The sequence below is a fragment of the Astyanax mexicanus genome, chromosome 10 (genome assembly GCF_023375975.1).
Source record: "Astyanax mexicanus isolate ESR-SI-001 chromosome 10, AstMex3_surface, whole genome shotgun sequence".
NCBI lineage: Eukaryota > Metazoa > Chordata > Actinopteri > Characiformes > Acestrorhamphidae > Astyanax > Astyanax mexicanus.
In genome coordinates this window covers 47,797,661-47,820,450 of record NC_064417.1, presented here as the reverse complement: position 1 = coordinate 47,820,450, position 22,790 = coordinate 47,797,661, and the positions used below count along the sequence as shown (strand labels likewise).

The window sequence follows — 22,790 nt, the reverse complement described above, 5'->3', positions numbered from 1 at the left end:
CTGAAATATACTTTTTTTTACATTGACTTTCATTGAAAGTTTACAAGGTTTTTTCTCTCTCCTGTAAAGTTGCTGTTTTGGAGATAAGTGTTTTTCATTGGACATATGATTTTTTTTTTCAACACCCATTGTCTGCAGTAGCTAAAAAAGGAAAATACTCAGAAAAAGCTAGTCGGTCAGAAAAAGCACTGTCTATGTCAACCCGTGAATCAGTATTCATGGCCTCGCCCACCTTGGCTCGGGACTGCCCATGCACAGACATAGCTGGAGCCAGGCTGCAGTAGAGCTGGACTGTCTCGTCAGCTAAAGAGCTTACAGCTCTGTTTACACCAACTAGTTAACCTTAGCTATCTTGTGTAAGTTACTAGAGGTTTAAATCGGATCTCCGGTTGACTCCACATTTTACAAAGACAATCAGAGGCGATATGTTTTCATGTATAAATATTCATGGGCAAGAGCTGAAATCCTGTCTTTCCCCAGAGACCACCTATTCAGTAACGTAAACCAGGATTATACAGAAACAGATTTTAGAGTTTACTGTTAAGGGATAGTTTGTGAAATAAAAAGTAAGTATCAAGGTTAGTATCGAATATTAAATAAAAATGTTAAACCCAGGCTTTCGTTGCAATGGATTTAAAAAAAAGCAATTGAATATTTTACCTAGATGTATTTCATTTTTAAATATGTCAAGAGTCAAGTCATGAGGCTTTTATTGTCATTACATCTGAGTACAGGTACACAGTGTAGTGAAATTACGTTCCTCCGGAACCATGGTGCAACATGGGACAACAGGTAACAGCATTCTTATATTTTCTTATCACTGGAACATACTATTTTAAGTTTGAAATGGGGAAATAATAGACAGAATTTGCAAGCTTATACCTATAACTACATTTCCCAGAACACCCCGCGCTATTTTATGTAGTGTGCATGGGCGGGGCTTGTGTCTTGCTTGTGTCGTCACGGAGGAGGGAGGGGAGGGGCTGGAGTAATTTTTGACAGAGTGAAGTGGGGAGAGATAGAAAGGGAGGAAGCAGCAGCAGCACGCGATATATAAACTAGCGCATCCTCCTTTAATGAGTCCCCGGTTCACTGAGCTCTCTCCCCGGCGGTGTGCGGTTCGGTGTGTGGGGTAACCCGGTGGTTCGGGGCTGTTTTCGGTTCTCCACCTCTTCCTTCTCTTCTCTTCTCTTCTCTTCTCTTCTCTTCTCTTCTCTTCTCCACCTCCTTCTCCTTCTTCTAGAAGCTGAAGCTCCACAGCAGCAACAGGGCAGAGAGTCACAGGATGCCGCTGAGTGGAGCAGCAGCAGCCGCCACTGCCGCCGCCGGCGCGTCGCTCGCGGGGAGCCCCCGCCACTAGCAGCGCCGTGCCACCCGCCACCCGCCGCCGCAGGAACGGAGCGGAGAGGAGAATATGCAAATGGTCCGGGAGGGAAGAAGCGCAGCCGAATGGAGACGATGTAGCTTCACCGCCGCGTTTCATATAGCTCGGAGAAACAGGGTAGGAAATAGATAGCTAGCCTAGCTAACGCGCTTAATTACCGCCATACATGCGAAGTTACTGACCGCGCGAGAAGCTCGAGGAGCCCGCAGCTGCCTCAGGTGTAGCAGGTGAGAGAAAGCGGGGGGTTAAAGGTGTGTCTTCAGGTACCAAAGAAAGGTGAAGAGGAAAGAGCTGAAGAGGAGTCAAATATGCTCCGGAGGAGGATCAATCTGCTGGTAAGCAGCGTGACACACACACTCAAACACACACACTCACATGCTGCACGGCTGAATGACTGCACTGTATTATGTAGTTAACTAACGTTGTTAGCAGCTAACGTTACTGGTTATCAGACAGCACACTATGGAAACTCTTGCTTAGCTAACGTTAGCCAGCTGGGTAAAATTAGTGTCAGTTAACTAGTTAGCTAGGTTACCTAACTAACAGTGTGTGTGTGTGTGTGTGTGTGTTTTGTAATGTGGCTGGCGTGGTGAATTACCTCACTAGGTTAGCTGTGTACCAGGCTTATAGTAAAAGCTAAACTAGCTAGGTTAGCTAGTTAACAGTTAGCTAGGTATGGTTAGCTAACTAGCGTTACTATAGATACCGTTGCTTAGCTAACTTAACTAGCGAGCTAGCTAACTATCTAACTAGTTAGCTAGCTAGGTTAACTAACGCAACATACTTGCTAACTTAGTCATTATTTTGGTGACTATTCTTCAAATGTATCAGCGATTCTCGATTACAATTTCGATTTTTTGCTCTTAACCTACATGACAACTTGTTTTGTGAACAACTTATTGTTTATTGAGAAGATGAGCAGTATAAACAGTAAGTTTGCTAATAATGTAAAACATAATATATATAAACGCAATATACATAGTGTTATAGAAATATAGAAATAATAGACATAATTATGCTAGACCAAGATTTAGTAATAGTGGGAGTAAAATAAAAACAAATAAATAATTATAATTTAAAAAGAAGAAGACGTTACAAAAATGTTCTGATAGGGTTGATAAAGTCTAACCACAAATTAATGGTTAAATATTAATTCACCATTTAAAGTGAGGCACAAGTTTTTGTGTGGGTTTTTTTAAGCAGCCCACTTAAACCTTACATGCAGCTTTAATATTAATCATGGTGATTAATCATACTGAGATCCTCGATTAATCAGATTAATTCAAATAACCTCCCAGCCCTGTGTCGATTAGTCACAGCCTCAATCATTGTGTTTCTGTCCCCAGCACTTTGTGTAGTGAAGTTCTGCTGTTAACACATTTTTACAATCAACATTATCAATTGTAACAACTAATCGTTGCAACTCTCTCCCAGAAATAGGTCCTGTCACACAGGCAGATGGTTTGCCATCAATATAGTGATCTAAGATAGCTTATCTTGGGTAACGTTAGATAAACTTCCTGTTTTATGTTGTGGCTTTGAAGTTTATGAACCCTTTAGAATTTTCTCTTTATATTTAGGTCATAAAGTTTTGAATAATTTTAAGTAGAACAAAGTCAAACAAATGAGGAAAAAATGGCCTGATTATGTGTATAATATTTATTGAGGAAAATGATAAAATATAACAATAAACCCATCTGGAAAAGGATAAAATATAACAATAAACCCATCTGTGAGTGACAAAATAATTTTGATTTCCTTGTTCCATAAATGTTTACATTCCATCCTGGTCTATGTAAAACAAAACAGGCCCAAACCATGATACTACCACCACCGTGTTTTACAAATGGGATAAAGTTTTTTTTGTTTTGTTTGTTTATTCACATTCATTCATTTATTGATCATCAGCATGTATCCTAGTATATTGAGTGTGTACTTTAAGCAGGGTGTATCCAGTTTGCTGTGAAATGTAATTAAATCTTTTCTTGATCCAGTGTTAAGACTAATCTCTCTACAGGTCTGAACAGACAGTTACAGTCAGGCTGTTATCTGTCCTTGAAAAGAACAGACCATGCTTTACAACTTGTCTCTGCGACTCTTTTATGACTAAGCAAAGATGATCGAACATGGGACGAATGTACTTTTTACATAATATCTTTTGGAAGGTCAGATAGACAGAAAATATCACAAGATGAGGAATACCCCGCTGGTGGGTGATTGGTAGAATAGGATAAATAATTTTCACAGTCCAGCAATAGGGAGCTCAGATGGAAGTCCGCAGACTGGGACTTTCTACTGGGTTTTTACTTTTTACCATAAAAATGGTTAATCTTTGCTCAGTCATTGGCCATAGAGCTCAACCCTTTTTTATCTGTTTAAAATTTTTATTTTCTTTTACCTTTGCATCCAAAAAACTATTTTTGGACTCAGATTCATTACTTTATTGCGTCACTGCAGATATTATATAAATATAAACAAGTTTATCGAGTAAATCTTAAAGTTAGCTAACCGAGCTAACTAACGTCGGGAGCAAAAGCTGGCCCTGGCAGTGCACAGTGTCTCCGCACGTCAGACGGCGAGCTGCAGTCCAGCTAGCGTTAATCAAACACTACCTTTAGCATGGTCCTGCAAGCTAAGCTAAACCTGAATCCGATAATTCATTTCCTAATGCCTCTCATTAGGCTGGCGTCGAAACCACTTCAGACGAGGACTTTATCAGGTTTCTTAATGCAGCTCTGTTAAATACTTTTCCTTAGAGCAGCTGTCGGGTCAGTACTGTACTGTCAGTGGTCATTACAGTCAGTACACACACACACTGTACACAAGGGATGGGCGATATGGACCTAAAATAATATCACAATATTTCATGGTATTTTTTGCGATAGCGATACTCTGCGTGATATGACGGTCCACTAAATAAAAAAATTACAAAAATTATGAATACCCTACTGCATCAAAATTAATTATTAAATTAATGATTCATAAATTATACTGGACAGATATAATCTGTCTCTAGTAGATATAAAATGGAAAATGAGACAAGTGTGATTTATTTTTTTTCTTTTGCTAAAAACAGTAAAAAAAAAAAAAAAAAATAGTACCCTAATGTGATAATTAGTGAGTGATATGGCACGATGTTTCAGGGTATAATATCGTTTAGGATATAAAAAAATGTTGGTGATATTATTGTGTACGATATGATATGGCACACCCATACTGTACAGACTATTGCATGCTTAGATTCTGCATAATGTTTAGTTTTTTTATGTTTTTTTTTGTTTGTTTCTGTAAATGTGACCCAAAAGCGGATGTGTGTGTTTGTGTGCTTATTTGCATATATATATATATAATTGAGTTAGATTTAGGAAAGTTGAGAGGGTGAGCAAATTTTACCTTCAGCTTGAAATTTTCAAGAGCAAATCCTGATAATTGTTATTGATGAGTTATACACTCATTATGACTGTGTTTACAGGGTTTCCCGCAGCACCTTATAGATAGGGCGGCCTTTTTAACAAATGTCCCCCAAATGTCATGGGACAGGGACATGGGACTCCTGCACTGAATGCCTTGTTGTGATATTTGCCAGAGTTGTTTGACTGTTAACATGGACAGTTCTAGCCAGATGCTGCCCAAAGCCTTTCACAATCCTAACCACCCACTGCGCTGCACAGTCCACTGTGGTTGCTATTACCTTGTGTAATGTAAAGACAGCATACAGACATGGGATACTAGAGCTGGGAGATATGGAAAAAAATATTGTATCATGATATTTAAAGACATTTTCATGATGTATAATATATTTATTACAAGGTTTTGACACACAGAGAAAATGTACCAGTAGTGGATGATGGACATCATCAGGATAGATTACTCTCTTTACATGGTTGTGAAATTAATAGTTAGGTCAGGGTTCTTTTAAGAGCCACTAAGCCATAAATCATATTTTTTCCAAAAATAGCTAAAATGTGTTCATTTAAAGTAATAAAACATACCTGTTCAGTACAACGTTTTTAGAAACATTTCCTAACCTTTAAAAAAACTATTTTATTGTGGTAATTTCTGCCTCTGCAGCGCTGCTACCCCTAAGGTTCAACTGTGCTATGTGTGTGGATGATATGTCCGAGTACTTTTCTGGGTACGCAGACACTCACAATATGCAGATCAGTCAATCAATAATCCCGCCACGCTGCTGACGTCCAACCCAATCTGCATTTCAACGCTATCGGAGGCACACTTCTAGTGCTGCTGCAGCTCTGCCAATCAGCTCTCCCTCCTGCCTGCCTCTAAACCCATACATCACCCACTGCCCCTCCCAAACTACCCCTCCCATTTTTTTTAAGCATTTTTCAAATTTGAGCTGAGGGTGGAGAGAGATGATGAGAGATGATTCTCATATATGCCTTAAAAAGCTTTTGGTTTTTGATGCGATAAAATCTATTCTCATACTGTGGATTGACACTGTAAATTATGGAATTAAATGTTCACAATCGATATTTCTATATTTAATGTCCAACAATATGACTCTCATTATCAGGGCTCGCTTAAAATCCAGTAATTCATTGATTAATATTATTTCAAGATTAAACTGAATCAAAAAGCTTCTACAGGTGGGTGTTTGGGTGTTTTCACTTCATGCTCACTGCCTTCTCATGACTTGTTGTTTTTGGCATGTAAGTGTAGTGTATCAGAATAAAATGATGCACTCTGTACCACTGCTACATAGTTTCACTTCTTCTCTGAGCATGTTTACTGCATATCTATTAAACTGCTCTCCTGTAACCTGTAGACACTATAACCTGTTAGACCGTATATTCTCCTGAGACAGAGCAGCCTGAGTGGTATTGATGCCAGCTGTAAAAGAGGAAGAGCAGTATAATCATTATGCAGATGTATCTGTTCTCCGAGTTTTCTTTTATAATCAGCTCTGTCAGCGTATTCTCCCTGCCTCTCCTGCTGTAAGCTCCCATATTTTGCTGTGTATCCCAATATTTGTTTGCGCAGGTTCGTTAATGAGCACGGTGAGCACTGTCGTTACTGCAGCCATTCTGGCTTTATCACTCCATCGACTCCATCGTCTGAGTTGATCACTCCAGTTAGTGTCGCTTTTTTAAAAACTTCCCACAATACAGAAGAGCTACAGGCTAGCAGATCCGCGCTGAGAGAGAATATCCCGCCCTCAGCCGGCTCTGATGTGGTCTGCCAATAAAGCTGCAGTCTTGAAGCCCGTGGAGCCGGCTTTGGGAGAGTGGGGCCGGGGCCCTGCACAGAGGAGCTCTAGAGATCGTAATGACAGGAATGCGAAATCACATGACTGCCTTTGATGTACTTTCAAGCCCTTGAAGCCACTGGTGTGCTGTGAGGAAGGAGCAGGCCTCGCACAAATCTGTTAGCATGCAGTTTCCAGCCTCTCTTTATGGCTAAATGGGGAAACGTATCCTCCCGTAGACAGAAATCAGCATTTCTTGTCTTTACCCGTGATAAGGGTTGCAGAAGTATACTGCTGTTAGGTACACTGCAGTAAAAAAAGAAAAGGTTGTCATTACTACCTGTTAGGGCTGCGTGATGATTGTATTACGCTATCAAAAAAAAAAAAATCCTGATTTCAAATTTAAACAATATGCATTGTTATGTTTTCACTTGGAGACAAAATGTTAGTAGTGTTAGTCTTTTCAGATTACTAAAGAAACACTGATTAAATACAGCTCTGGAAAAAGAGGCCAATTTCTCTGATTATTTCTATTTATAGCTATATGTTTGAGTAAATTGAGCATTGTTGTTTTTATTCTATAAACTACAGACAACGTTTCTCCCAAATTCCAAATAGAAATATTGTCATTTAGAGCATTTATTTGCAGAAAATAAGAAATGGCTGAAATAACAAAAAAAAGACACAGAGCTTTCAGACCTAAAATAATACAAAGTTCACATTCATAAAGTTTTAAGAGTTCAGAAATATTTGGTGAAATAACCCGGGTTTTTATTCACAGTTTTCATGCGTCTTGGCATCATGTTCTCCTCCACCAGTCTTACACACTGCTAATATTTTTGCACCAGTGGCATAAAGTCATCCAAAAGCAGTTCAGATTCTGATCATCCAGCTTCATCTTGATTATATTCCAAAGATTTTCAGTTTGATAAAATCAAAGAAACTCGTCATTTTTAGGTGGTCTCATTTTTTTCCAGAGGTGTATGTCATTTTATTTTCAACCAAACTGAGAATCCCACTATTTAGTTATTATTTTCAGGCTTTTTCTACACAAACAATAACTGATGTTGTGTTTTTTTTTTTTTTTTTTTTTTTTTTTTTTAAGAAATCATCAGGTTAATCCATAGTGCATGTAATAATTAGCCGTAAATAAAAGAGTTCTAAAAAGCTTCCTCTCTTTGGGTAATAATGGTGTAAAGTAAGAAGTGTTGGGTAAATTGCTCACAGGCTCGGAGGCAGCAGCCGAGACGATGGTGGTCTGGAACAGTTTCCTCATTTTCTCAGTCAGTGCAGATTTTCTGAATGATCTTCATACTGGAGCGTACTGTTGTAAATATTTTTAAGTTGTTTAACATTTCGTAGTCTGTTTAGCAGATCGCCGCTTCCCGCTTCAGCTTCTTTCATCTCGTCTGAAACGGTTAAACCCAAAGCGTTAGTGTTTGGTGCAGTGGAGCTCTGCAGGTTTTTGAAGTGAACCCCTGAGGAGAACTGAAGAGGGAGGCGCTTGGGTTCACCACACTCTGTTAACTAACAGTGGCCTATACCAAAAAAAAATCCCCACTGCAGGCTTTTGATGTGTGGTGGAGCTATTTCTCATTTCTCCTCCCTTTCTTTGGGTTTCCTGCCTTTGTATGCCTTATTTATTTATTCATATATTTATGTATTTATTTCGTAATCAGGGGTATTGCACCTCAGATGCTCAGCAACAGGATGCAAGCTCTTTTTCTAAGGGCTTTGAAAGCTGGTCAGAATGCAACATCACACTTCCCTGTCTCTCTTTAAAGTCTCCCACCACTTTGTCTTCCTGATGCTGTGGCCAGATGTCTTGGTGTGTGTCTTAGAGGCATGTCCAGCAGTCTCTCACCAGGAGGTACACCACCCCAAAGTAGATAGATAGAGAGATGGAATGATGGATTCTTTAATACTCTTCGGTTCCCACTGTGATCAAACCTTCCTGGTTCCAGAACCTACTTTTGTCGGTGGAAACGCGGTGAATCAGTACAAAATTGGGTTTGTGAACCAGAACAGTGCCACACTGGTGGAAAAGTGCTAAGAGAGCCTTTTTGTAGGAGGTGTCTGAGACATCTCCACTCTTTTGATGTGGCTTTTGATGAGTGCAATTGATTGAGCAATTTCTCCTTTTTACTCTTTCTTTGTGTTTCCTAGTATTGTATTTGTCAATCATGTAGACACCAATCTCTACATGATTGCCATGAAGTACACTACCCAGTATTAACCTTTTTGTAGGGCAGTGGGGGGGGAGCAGCTTTACACTATCACAATTCAATTTTCAATATTGCGATACTGCAAGCAAGGCAATATAATCTTTTAAAAAAATATATATTTTTGTCTTATCAGAACAGTGGGCTCTAGCGACAGATTACAACAATGCAATCTAGTGGGCGGGGTTTAAACACAACACAAAATGATCCACTTCTGACACCAATCCTTACATCTAAACTAATTTATAAAAGCAGTAGTATGTTTCTCAGGGCTGGCACTAGCCATTAACAAAAATGCACCTGTTTAAAACCACATGCCTTATAGGTCTCTTGCCCTGTAGCACTGGTTGATTTTGATGTCACCAGAGGGTGCAATCTGAGGGGCAGTGCAGGATGTTGAGAGTGATTGAGGTCTGTAAATGCTTATATATTAGAACGTAACAGAACATTGCCAGCTTTGCTAAAAACACTTAATTTGGCGCCTGTTAAAATATGTTCATGGCTGTACACTATTGCAAAACGAATATCGTGGTGCGATACAGTATCGCAGGCCCGTGACAGACAGACAAACAAACATCTGGCCTGTGAGGTTGTTTGAATTGTAGTGAACGATAATGGAAAAATAAAAAGAATAAAATGCTTCTCTGGAGAGCTTTTGTTTTCCCCCTCCTCCCCTGTCTTTAGGTTGCGCTCGGCGTGACTTTAGTTTCTGCCCGTTCTCGTTTTTCCGCCCGTTCTTGGGCTCCTTATCTCCTTCTAAGTTTTTTTCCCAGTTGTCCCAATGCACTAGCTGGGGCACCAGTAGTTTATTGGACCACGACCCTGATGACACGTGTTCAATCCCATGTGGGGAACTGTGTGTTTATTTACTTATTGTTTCCTTTTTTTTGTGGTTTACCTGCTTTGAGATAAACTGTTCTGAAATTGGGTTCAACAACCCTCTGGGCTGGAGAGCTACTAGTCTGTAGCACTCAATCCCATTACTCTTCTTTATTTTCCAAAACAATTTTTTTTTTGGCTTAGGAAATATCTGGCCCACAGCGAAACTAAATTGTCTTGCATTTTTTTTATTTCTCATTGTTAGCAGTCAACAATCTCTCACACAGAGGTACAATTTCTAAAATTTAACATCTGAGATCCTATTTATAGGGCAGTGGGGGAAGCAGTGTTTGAGTTCTTGTTATGTGATGGAATAATTTCAAATTTCTCATCTTTTTTGGGATTTCCTCTCTTTGTATTAGTTGTTTAATTATTTATTATTAATACCTGTGGTATAGCCGCTCAGGTTCTGAGCAGCAGGATATACGCTCCTTTTGTAGGGGCTTTGAAAGCTGGTCAGAATGCTACAGCACGCTTCCCCTTCTCTCTTTCAAGTCTTCCCCCGCCTCCTCTCCCCCCGCCGCTCAGGTCTGGGCTCTCTGCTGAGGGAAATGCCTGTGTTGACATGCCAGAATGCAGTAAGACTCCTCAGACCAGCTCTGCTGCTTCTTCTCTTCGGTGTATTTGACCCAGCTGTTGCTGTTGCTGCTGCTGCTGAACAGCACGGCCGGCTGCTCTGCTGAGGGTTCTGGTGGAGGTGGGCCATGCTGGGCTTAGCGTGAGGCCGGGTCAGACAGTGGCTGCCGGCCTCAGAAAACCTGCTGCTGGAGTTTATGCTGAGGGAGTCCGCACTACGCAAACACGCACACACACACAGGGTTTCCCCAACTCGCCTGCACTGCTGTGTGCGGTGATCCCCCACGATGCCGTGCTGCATATTTGGCTTGTAGCCTTTTTCCCCTGCTTGGTTGATGAGGTTGTATGTGGGCCTTGTTGTGGGTTTTCCTAACTGAAAATAAAGCCACGTAACTGATGTGTGTTTTATGCTTGTAGTTTAGCTACACATCCACAACCACACACATCCTTTTTCTAATTCTCGACAAGAAACATAAAAACTGTATAGTCAGAACTTCTCAATTTATTTCTTAATTTAAAGGGCTTAATAAAGGTTTGTGAGTTACTGTACTGTTAAGAGTATATATTATATAAAACAATTTAAAACAGCTGGAGAATATAAACAATAGACCTTAAAACTTTAACACAACTTCCTTTACAAAATGTTTAAAATATTTTTAAATAGTTCCACCGTGTTGCTTTTGTCCATTTCAGAAGGTAGATTAGTTTTAATTTGGTCTGAAATAAAAAAAAGCATTAAATCTTATAACTAACACTCATTTTTTCCTTTTTTTATTTCATTACTCCAGAGAGAACATTTAACAATCTGAAATATAAGAAGAATCTTTTCTTCTTCATTTTTCACATTTCACATTGATGATTTGACTTTTTTTGGGGGGAAATCAACTAAACACATGCATCTAAACATAGATCACAAATGATGATACAAATGTGGGTTTAAAGGTAAAAAGATACAATTAAACAAACACATTTGAGTAAGTGAATAAAAATAATGAATAAAACCTCCCTCCATTAACTATTTTATTTTACATTTAAATATCAATGATTAAAATTGCATAAGTGTTGCAAAGGAAAATGTGATTAATCACAATGAATCACAGCAAATGATGTGATTTAATTAGTTGAAAGTTCTAATTTACTTATTTATTAAATCAGTCACTAACAAAGCATTCTAATATAAACAGGTTTGCAGATTAACAGATCGGCCTCTTATCTTCACATTTCTCATTATCTGCATTTAGTTCATGGCTCAGCGTTGCGGTCAGAAACAGTGTGATCTCGTTGTTTAAAAGTAAAAAAAAAAAAAGGTCACACCTACAGTATATCTTATCTCTCACCTGCCTGCTGTTTCACACAGTCTGATGCATTAGGATGAAGCTATTGCTGTCCAAACAAACAGATGAGATGCATTTTAAAATAGAACATCTAAATGAAAATAAAAGGTGTTGTCCTGCTCAGAGCTATTAGGAGTCTCTTGGCTCCTGCAGGCCTGCCACAATCCTTTTATTCATGATATATTGCCCCTGAAATAAATGCCATAAACCGTATTACAATACCATTTCATACTGCTAATGCAATTATGATGATATAATAATAGTGTAATAACAATATAAAATGCAATGAATGTTTAATTTTAATTGTTTGCATTAATGTAAGTGTCCACTATGTTAAAACCAAAGCATGGTTTTATTGTGGAAAAGTGTACAATTGAAGGGAGGCTCTAGTACCTTGTTGGGAACCTCAAGCCTGGTTAAAGATAAGACGGTTGAGTTCCTGTTGTCCTTTTAATCAGTACTAGGGGGGATTGACTGACTGTTTTATGGTCTTCAAGATCATCACACCAGCAATATGTAATGGCAGTGTGTTGCCTATAATACAGTTCTAGCAAGGCGCGTCTTAATGCTCATTGCTGTCTTACACCCCGTCAACAGCCTATTTTCATGCCTTGTGCCTGCAAAGTTAAAATAGAATCGGAGTTCAGGAATAAATCTACACTGATGGGTGTGGTGGTCTGGAAGTGAGGTGTGTTCAGGTAAATTTCTGGTGTGTTTCCATTTTGGCGGCTAAAAAAACACAGGTGCTCCACTGACTGATTTAAACCTAGACAACAGTCAATCCTCAGAGTCCAGAGTCCTATAGTGTCCAGCGCTCGTACACCCCCTCTCGTTAAACATACACACACTCCAGAACACAACCCTGACTTTTAACTTAACAATAAACAGAATAAAGATTAAAATAACCCTGCTGTCCCCTTAAATAAGCTGCTGGTGTATCTTCACAGCATAAACGCACAGGTCAGTATCCTCTGCTGAGATACACAAAAGTGCCGCGCTGTTAAGATACGAACGCACCAAAGTCAGAGCTCACCTGCCTCTTAAAAGGGAATGACGTCTGGCACACTGATTTATGGTTTATGTCACGTTACGCCCAAAACACACCCCTGATTTAATTAAGAGAATTCATATCAGCCTTTTGCACATTTCAAGCTGCACAAGACGTATTTTTTGTGCCCTCACAATACAAATACTTAAAACAAACCACCATGCCCTAATCCATTTGCACGAGCCTCAATTGACTGGTGCACTACAGATCACTAAAATACAGGGTTCATACAGTTATGAAAAACCTGGACAAGTCATGGAATATGGAAATAGCAATTTCCAGGCCTGGATAAGTTTTGGAAAAAATAAAAATACCAGAAAGTTTTGTAAAGTCATGGAAATTTGGTCTACAAGTATTTGTGTTTCCTATTTTAAGCCAATAATTTAGCCCTACACAATTGAGCTCTCATTTTATTATTGAAGATTGCGTGTCGGGTTCATTTTAGATCTACTTTGATCAATTTCGATTATACTTTTATTTGGTTTTTGGTTTCATTGTCCTTGTCTGCACTGATGTTTTAAAAATCGTATGGTCATCAACATGTGTCTTGAAGGCATGGAAAAGTCATGGAAAAGTCATAAATGTATTGGTTAAAAAGTGTAGGAACCCTGAAAATAGGGCCCCTAGTGTCAAATCAGACCACGTTTGTAATTATTGAATATCTGCCTGAGAAATAACTGCTTTTTTTGCTTGCTTTTCAAGTTTTTCAGGAGTCTGGGTACTATTGTTATTATTTACTTTTATTTTATTTATTTATATTTCTTTATTTTGGTAATTGAGTGTAAATAAATCCGTAGTGGTATTATTATGACTGGGCTAGGTGCATTCTCTCAGCAGATCAGCTGTTGGAGAGTTGACCGCAGCTCAGCGGCTTCATGTTCATGTTTAATGATCTAAACACAGCTGCTGAGCGCATATCTTCAGGCTTTGTTTTTGGAACAATTATTATTGTTGGTGGCTTCTTTTGAAAAGCCTGAGTAATTTTTTGTGGTTATTTGCTTTCATAACACATGGGAACACAAGCTGTGTGGAAAAACAGGACCCTGCCTGGTCCGAGCAGAGCTGCGGTAGCTGTGGTAGCTGTGCTTGTGGTGGGAGCTGGGTCCGGGTGCTCTGTCCTCTGGTCGCGAGAGCGCCGGCGGTGCCAGAAACTTTCTGCAGTGTGAGAGAGTGAAAGTGAGACGGTCAGCACTGTCCGTGGCCCCGGGGTTCCACACAAAGCTAGCGAAGCTCTACCCAGGTATCTCTGCTCAGTAATGTTTAACATTTCATACCCTCTCTCCTCTTTTACAGCAGTTTAACACTTTAACTCCTGCTCAGTTCTTTAGTACAGCACATTTGAGTCATTCTTCTTATTAAAGAAACGTATGAATTAAACCCAACCTGATTTATTCCATCTCTTATTCCACTCTCACCAATCAGTCTGTCACGATAATTACATTATCGACTTATCATACAATATATGGATATCACCTCAATAATTTTACTTATTGAAGAGAGACCATTAATGAGAATGAGATGGGATGCCAACTTTGTTAAAAAAAAATATTTAAATTGTTTATATATGATATAATTGTACAATGTGAACTTGTGTGCAGTAATTCTTTGCTGACCCTTTATGTTTTATGAACGGCAAGAATTGCAATTTTTCACAATTAGTAAATTGTATTTGTTTTTTCTTACAATATACTCCTAAACTATGTAACTGTATTAGTATGCTTTTATCATTATTTTAATGCCATGAAATGTTCTTAAAATGACAAAAAATATTGATATATATATGCTGAGATTTATCGTGATTATTTCTGGGACACTATATCGTCCCCATTTGTTGGTGGTTTTGTTGGTTACATGAATCTGATGCTGATGCTCAAGTCTGAATGATCTTTCAAAATGTCTATACACACAAAATATCTACAAACACCTATTTAATCGACTTTGTTGAGGTACCTGTATTTTGCTTCTAAGTATATAAATATGACGGGTACAAAAAATATTTAAAAAGTACATTAACTATTCCGATTTAGATTTTTACTTATTACATAACAAATTCAGTTTTTTGTGTGTAAACAAACAGCACCATTTAAACTGATGTGCAATTATATATATATATATATATATATATGTATATATATATATATATATATATATATATATATATATATATATATATATATATATATATACATATATATATATATTTACAAATAGTAAGCAGCCCCCATCAACATTACATATATCTTTTATATGTAATGTTTATTGTGTACTTTTACGTAAAAGTGTAAACTAGAAATATCACTGGCATATTACAGAGTTCTTTACAGGTTTCTTACAGAAGCAGATGTGGTGAGATTCACTCTGGAAGCTTCTTTATGTAAAGACTTACATTATCTCCGTTATCCCATTTTGGAAATCGCTTTAAAATAGCAATACATTGGCTTTTTTTCCCTAAATAAAACTAAACCTCCAGAAATGATATATTCCATTGCTTTTAACAGTGTTGATGAAGACGATAAAGGGTTAAACAGTCTGAAAAGATCTACAGCTCTCTTTTAACATGTCGAATCGCTCCCCTGGCATAGTGTAACTGAATGCCACAGCGGTGCCCCGGCTCCCTAATGACCTGGCCCACCTGTTGACCGATGACATTGCAGTGAGACTGATGATGATGGTTGTGGTGTTGAGGGGCGGCAGGGCTGGTGTGTGTGTAGCTTCTCAGCCTCTGGGGTGAGTAGATGTGAGGTTAGGGGGCCAAGCGCCTGCCACTCGCCCGAACGAGGCCTGCCGGGACTCGGCCCGGGACTCTGCCCGGCACTCTGTGATTTATCAGTTCTGTTTCATCAAGAGAGCCACGTATTGATCAGCGCCGCTCTCCACTTTGCCGCCATTTGTCTTGTCCCTCCACCTTTCCTCAACTGGCTGGCAGACAGAAATGCTTACGCTGACTTCTTTGTCTCTCTCTCTCTTGCACTCTCACTCCCCCTCTTTCTCTCTCTCATCTCTCTCTCGCCGCATGCCGGCTCCCCGTAATGAAAATGCAGCCAGCCGTGCTCATCCGCACCAGCCAGCCCACCGAATAACGGATAGAGGGAGAAAAAATAAGGGGGAAAGCAGCAAACTGAGCATGTGCGCAAACACGATGGCACATATAGCTGTACCTGTTGTTGTATTATTCAGATATGGAGGATTCGGCTGGCAATACTGGCTGTAACAGTGAATTAGAAAGTTAAGAGTAATGAAGGCCTAGGCCTGTCTCAATACCATTTGTTTAGACAGTATATTGTCTCAATATATTGTAAAGACTGAGATAAACAACTGCATTTTGAGCCAAATGTCTTTGAGTGCATTGTAGAGGCATTTCCAACTGTATATCACTTCTCACCAAGAGGTACACTACCTCCTGAGTCTCTGAGAGCCTCCGAGAGCCTTTTTATAGGCAAGTGGTAGAAGATATAACTCTCATAACTCTTGGGGGGAGGCATTATTATTTTATTTTTGTCAGTGAGAGTACAATTAGTCAATAAAGTAATCATCACAGAAAGCATGGTTGCATTTGCTCAGCAGATCAGCTGCCTTACCCTGCGTTCACACTGGAAAGCGACAGGCGACCATTCATTTCCTATGGCAGGGCGCGATTTGTCGCCGCGACACGCGAGAGGCGACAAGTGACAAAGCGACAAGCGACACGGAGATGAATTTTTCTCAACTTTATGCAGTTATGACAGTTATGACAGTTATGACGCGGTGAAGCGACATTCTAACCCGATTGGCTCCTAGCTTTTCTTTGGACCAATCACAAACAAGGCGGTTCGACGTCCTCAAGCTCCTGCTCTCTGAATTTCTAGTTTCTTTCCCGGTTCTTTCTGTTGAACGGGGTGGACACACATCAGTCTGTGGGAACGGCTGCGTTTCCAGCGCAGTTAAATCTGAGAAACGCACAAGAGTCCAGCAAGTTTGGGAGTTATAGCTGGAGAATAAAGTGGCCAAGTGATTCCTTTTTTGTGCCTTTTTTCTTGTCGGAGGCTGGACCATGATAAACGCGGGCGTTGAGCTTGACACGCCCACAAGCGACAAACGCTGGGCGACACAAGCGACTCGTCGCGTTCCAGTGTGAACGCAGGGTTAGAGTTTATTATTGTCATTTTAAGACCACTTAATCCCACTGCTATAATGATAGTGTAATAGCATAATAGTGCAATTACACCGTTTGTAGGGAAAATTAACTTTTAACTAATAATAGTGTATAGAAAAATATGTTTTTCTTCATTTGTCTCAGTCTACTCTGTGTGTAAGGATGCACTGTGCATTGGTAATGTGCAACTAGATAAAATATTGGCATTTGTTATATATTTAGTATTTTGTAAGGAAAATATTGGTATATCAAAGTATTGGAATATTACACTTTTGCAAAAGAATATAAATTTTCAAAAACAATATAGATTTTTAAATATAAGTTTGCAAATAAAGGTTGTGGTCAGACAGTGGATCATTTAGTGTTGTAATTAAACCCCGCCCACTGGATAATCATGTTGTACTCTGTTGTTACATCCCACTGTTCTGATTACAATTTTTCTTTTATGTTACTGTGAGGTGTCAGGTCTTCATGTCTAGGTTAATTATTGCTGATATAGCAGCTTAGCTGTTAGGTGGAGGATGTCTAATTGTCATGTAGTTAAAGGTCTCATTTCACTGTGCATTATTGTATGTAGTGTTTTACTAAGTAAGGCTGCACGATATATTGTTTAAGGATGTGCGATGTCACTTAAATCAAACACGTCATGTTGCAATGTTTTGATTCTTGAGACAAGAAGTAGATACACAGCGGTGTCTCTGTTTCTGTGTGAGTGACAGGCTGCTGCTTCCTGATAAGTGTGAGGGGTAGGGGGAGCGTTTACAAGCACGTTTAAAAAGCTGTGCATGTTTGTTCAGCACAGTTTTGCTAGATATTTCCAGTTACAGCTGAATTCACGCTTTTAATCCCAGAAAAACAAACGCTCTTACATACCTTTTAAAATGCCATTTAAATGCCTTATTAAAGGGTTGATTACTATTGTTGTGCTGTTTACTTGGGTTTTAAAGGCTCAGCACTTACTCAGCTCTTGATTGGTCTGGACCCAAGACAGCATGCGGGTGGGGGTGGGTCTGGCGACGTCATGGGCCCTGCCTTGTTTAATATCACATTATATATATAGTCCAAAAAAGAACATTTGCAATGTAAAATTTTTCCAGTATCGTTCAGCCCTATTGCCAAGTTCTTAATAATACACAGTTCTGATAAAAACAAGCATGCAAGGAAACACAATGATAAAAATATCAATATATAAGTTGGCAAAAATTATTTAAGGTAATGTCTATGTTAGGGTAGGGTAAGTGGATAACGTAATTTTTGTGACAGGTGTTGGATTGTTGGTGATTGTGACGATGATGGTGATGATGATGATGATGTTAAAGGGGGGGGGGGGTCTGGGAGTGTATCTGAGGGTGCATTGGGTGCATCGTGGCTTTTTGTGGCAGTTTTTCCATCCCCGTCTAAAAGCACAGGCTGAATTCTCAGTTTGTAGCGGTTAATAATTCAGCGTCCTCATTTATTTTAAATTCTCCTCACAACGCTCCTCCTCTCTCGGCTGATCGTCACCGGGCCAGCGGCGCTTAAAATGCGTTCCCCGCCATCCATATATTTATAAAGCTTTATACAGAGATTCCCTGTGTCACCCTCCAGCCACCGGCAATACACTGAGAGCACTCGCATGGAGATGTGAAAAGAATGATGATGGTGTGTGTGTGTGTGTGTTTAGAGTGAAGGGAGGGAGGTGAGGCATTTCGTAGTGCTGGATGCCACTATTTCTTTTACTGTTACACCCAGAATGATACTTGCAGCTTATGGGAATAGCATCACAAGCACCTCTCACAGGCACTCGCACGCACTCGCGCTCACAGTCAAAGATTGTGATTAAATATACAGAGTGGAGGCTCGGGCCACGCTCACACAGGACAGCAGTCAGCACTCATCCGTTTCCTGTTTATCACTGCTTTTGTGACAGAGCTGACTGCTTTATGAGTCCTCAAATGCATCTTGGGATAATTAATTGAACAGTAATTACAGGCAGCATTGCTGGTTGCATAATAAAAGATAATGACATCAGAAGCGGCGGAGCCGTGGAGCAGCTTGATGCAGCTCTTTTTCGGGTCGTCAGCATTTGGGGGAAATATCTTGCACCGTATCGGCCCACTAACAGCTCCAGCGTCTCTCTGTATCTCTCTCTTCCTCTCTCTCCATGTGGGATCAAAGCTACATAGTCTAGATGGAAACAGGGGTCCACGAGCACATAGTGGATTTTTTTTCGCCACCTGTTTTTTCTTAATCTTTGAAGTGTCTATTTTAAGATTCTGACAGGTAACAGGATGAAATAATGTCCCATGACATTTATTTTTAACCCTTTAATGCATCTATGCTAATTCTGAACGGGAAAAAAAATATGAAGAAAATGGCATAGCTCCTTGAGTTAACAACCTATACAGACAAATGAGCACACTTTTCCATACAATTCTGGGCCAAGGAATTTAACCGAATGGTTATTTTTAAGTTTTTTACACATTTTGACTTGATTTTGGGACAAAAATATAAAAAAAATGCAAAAAAATGTAAATTTGCCTGTATGTTTTCACATTACACTAAAATCATGTGCATTAAATATAAACATCTTGGGGTTTTTCTTAAACTTTGAAGTGTCTACTTTAAGATTATGACAAGTAACAGGACAAAAAATGTCCTGTGGGGCTTATTTTTAACCCTTTACTACACCTGTCCCAATTTCGAACCTGAAAAAAATATTAATTAATTGGCATAGCTCCTTAAGTTAACAACCTATACAGACAAATGAGCACACTTTTCCACACAATTCTGGGCCAAGGAATTTAATGGAATGGTTATTTTTAAGTTTTTTACACATTTTGACTTAATTCTAGGACAAAAATATCAAAAATTAGCAGAAAATGTTAATTTGCCTGTATGTTTTCACATTACACTAAAATCATGCGCATTAAATAAAAACATCCTGATATTTTTCTTAATCATTAAAGTGTCTTCTTTAAGATTCTGACAGGTAACAGGACAAAAAATGTCCTGTGGGGCTTATTTTTAACTTTTTACTACATCTATCCCAATGCCGAACCTGAAAAATAATCAAGAAATTGGCATAGCTCCTTGAGTTTACAACCTATACAGACAAATGAGCACACTTTTCCATACAATTCTGGGCCAAGGAATTCAATAAAATGGTTATTTTTAAGATTTTGACACATTTTGACTTAATTCTGGGACAAAGAGATAAAAAAAAATAGCAGAAAATGTTAAGGTCGCATGTAGGTTTTTACATTATACTAAAATCCTGTGCACTGGATAAAAACATTCTGAGATTTTTCTTAATCCTTGAAGTGTCTACTTTAAGATTCTGACAGGTAACAGGACAAAAAATGTCCCGTGGGGCTTATTTTTAACCCTTTACTACACCTATACAAAATCCGAACCTAAAAAAATATGTAGAAATTGGCATAGCTCCTTCAGCTAAAGCCCTATACAGTCAAATGAGCACACTTTTCCATACAATTATGGGCCAATGAATTCCATAGAATGGTTATTTTGAAGTTTTTGACACACTTTGATTCAATTCTGGGACAAAAAGATAAAAAAAAAATAGCAGAAAATGTTATGGTCGCCTGTATGTTTTTTTACATTATACATTATATTTACATTAAGAAAAGTCTACTTTTAGATCCTGACAGGTACTAGGATGAAAAATGTAATAAGCTGCAGAACTAATTGATGATAAAATCCAACAATGTACTAAAAATAAAGTATTAGTATAGTGTGGTACTAATAATTTTAATCCTCATTATCACCATTGAAGAGATCATAAAATCTCTGTCCCTCTGTCCCTTCCTCCTGAACATCTGTCCCCTCTACAATCAATCCTGTCTCTTCTGCTCTTGCAAAAATGTCAAGAGAAGGAGGGAAGATGGGGCAAACTGACCAGACCGGCTCCAACACCCCCTCTTCCATTGTCTTCTCCCAACCCGTGCCCTGATCGTAAGGGTTTGGCCTTTCAGATTTTGGCTGATCTGTCCTTTTTTAGCTGGAAACCCTGTAGTTTACTCTGTCTACTTTAAAACCTGCATCCAGGGCTCTGTTAACACCCACCATCTTTTGCAGCATCTTGGTTCTCACGGCATTAATGGAGGTCAGTTGGCTAATAGACATACATAACATTATCTCCTGCTGGAGCTCATTGCTGTCCTGCCACAATGTACCAAGCTGCAGCTTCTTCAAGGGAGCTACTTCGACTTTGCTCTTAAAAGAACACTGGTGCAGCATAGTGTCCCAGAAGAGTGCTCCAGTATTTAGATCCCAGAGCTCCAGCTAGCTCAGAGACATTCACTAGCTCACTATGCAAGCCAGTTCTGTGGTCAAGAAACATGGTAAGGTTGACACTGCTGACATGGTAAAGGAGGTTCAGTAATGTGTTGGTGTTCAGGGTCCTCATCACACTAGACTTGTACCCCCACTTTACAGCTTGGTGGAGGTACAGGACAACATGGGTCTCCTGGTTTGACTGCAGGGCGTGGATCTCTGAACCCTGAACCCTTAACAAAATGTAAAAAAAATTACACATACCTGTATATTGAAGACTCCATTCAAATGTTTTTATAGCATTTGGATATGTGATGACTAATGTTAAGCACCGATAACTATAGTCAACTTACTTGGACATTTGTTAAAGTTAGGCAATTGGATCTCATATACCCATACCACTGCCCTCACTTCTCTAGCCCAGATGCTGCCTCATTGCTCCCCCAGACCTTGAGAAGCAGATCACATAGCTGCTTCTTATTTACCTTATTACTAAGAAAGCATTTAAAGTCACAAGATTTGTGGGTGTATGGGCCACCAATTATGACTTTCTCAGTGGAGAATCATCTGACCCTCTCCTGGGCTTTAACAGAGTCTGTCTGGTAGCAATCTGTGGAGATTAAGTCCTGCTTGAGAATCAAATGGTTTAAGAGCTGCATACAAATCTCTCCACATGTTGGCTGAAGGTTAGTCATCATATGGAAAAGAGCATTGACATCTAGTATGAAGAGTGCATCCTTAGGGTAGGTGACCTCCTCATCTCTATCTTGAAGGAGACGGTGGCCTTGATTGCTTTGTGTGCACACATTAGTGCCAGAAGACTTCAGAAAACTTCATGAAAGTTTTCTCCATGATCTTGTCCAGTACTGAGAGAGCCCCTGGGATTAGAGATAGCTCCTAGCTTGATGTAGGTGGGAGAGGTCAATGTTGGCAAGAAATGCCTCAAACCATGTTAGGTATCTGTATGGATATGGCTTTAAGCCAGCTTTACATAGTGGCAGGTCAACAATGAGCTCCAACAGGAGATAATGTTATGTATGTCCATGGTCAACTGACCTCCATTGATGCTGGAAACTTTCATGAAGTTTGTGAAGTCTTCTAGCACTAATGTGTGCACACAAAGCAATCAAGGCCACCACTGAGGCAGCATCTGGGCTAGAGAAGTGAGGGCAGTGGTATGGGTATATGAGATCCTATTGCCTAACTTTAACAAATGTAAGTAAGTTGAAAAAGGCTCAGACCTTAGTTATCGGTGCTTAACATTAGCTGTCATCACATATCCAAATGCTATAAAAACATTTGAATGGAACGCTAGAATTGTAGAGTCTTCAATATACAGGTATGTGTAAAAAAAAATACATTTTGTTAAGGGTTCAGGGTTCAGAGATCCACACCCTGCAGTCAAACCAGGAGGAGACAGACACCCGTGTTGTCCTGTACCTCCACCAAGCTGTAAAGTGGGGGTACAAGTACAGTGTGATGAGGACCCTGAACACCGACACATTACTGAACCTCCTTTACCATGTCAGCAGTGTCAACCTTACCATGATTCTTGACCACGGAACTGGCTTGCATAGTGAGCTAGTGAATGTCTCTGATCTCAATACAGTTTTACATTGTACTCAGATTTGATTAAAAAAAACAGTAATAGTTTACTAAATACAGAAAAGCTTAAAGCTCACCTTCCGCGAAAATCCGATTTTTCTTGTTTTTTGTGGAATACAGTAGGTCTCT

At 39.4% G+C, this 22,790-nt stretch overlaps 1 protein-coding gene across 6 annotated transcripts in view; it reads left to right on the top strand.

The window, feature by feature from the left end:
• Positions 1-1,008: 1,008 nt before the first annotated feature.
• Positions 1,009-22,790, top strand: part of atp11c (ATPase phospholipid transporting 11C) — a 126,100-nt gene continuing 104,318 nt past the window's right edge. For all 6 annotated transcript variants that reach the window (XM_022684269.2, XM_022684268.2, XM_022684264.2 and 3 more), the window contains exon 1: positions 1,009-1,719. In XM_022684269.2, the coding sequence (XP_022539990.2) occupies positions 1,693-1,719 (27 nt within the window). In that variant the 5' untranslated portion in view covers positions 1,009-1,692. The remainder of the gene's footprint in view (positions 1,720-22,790) is intronic.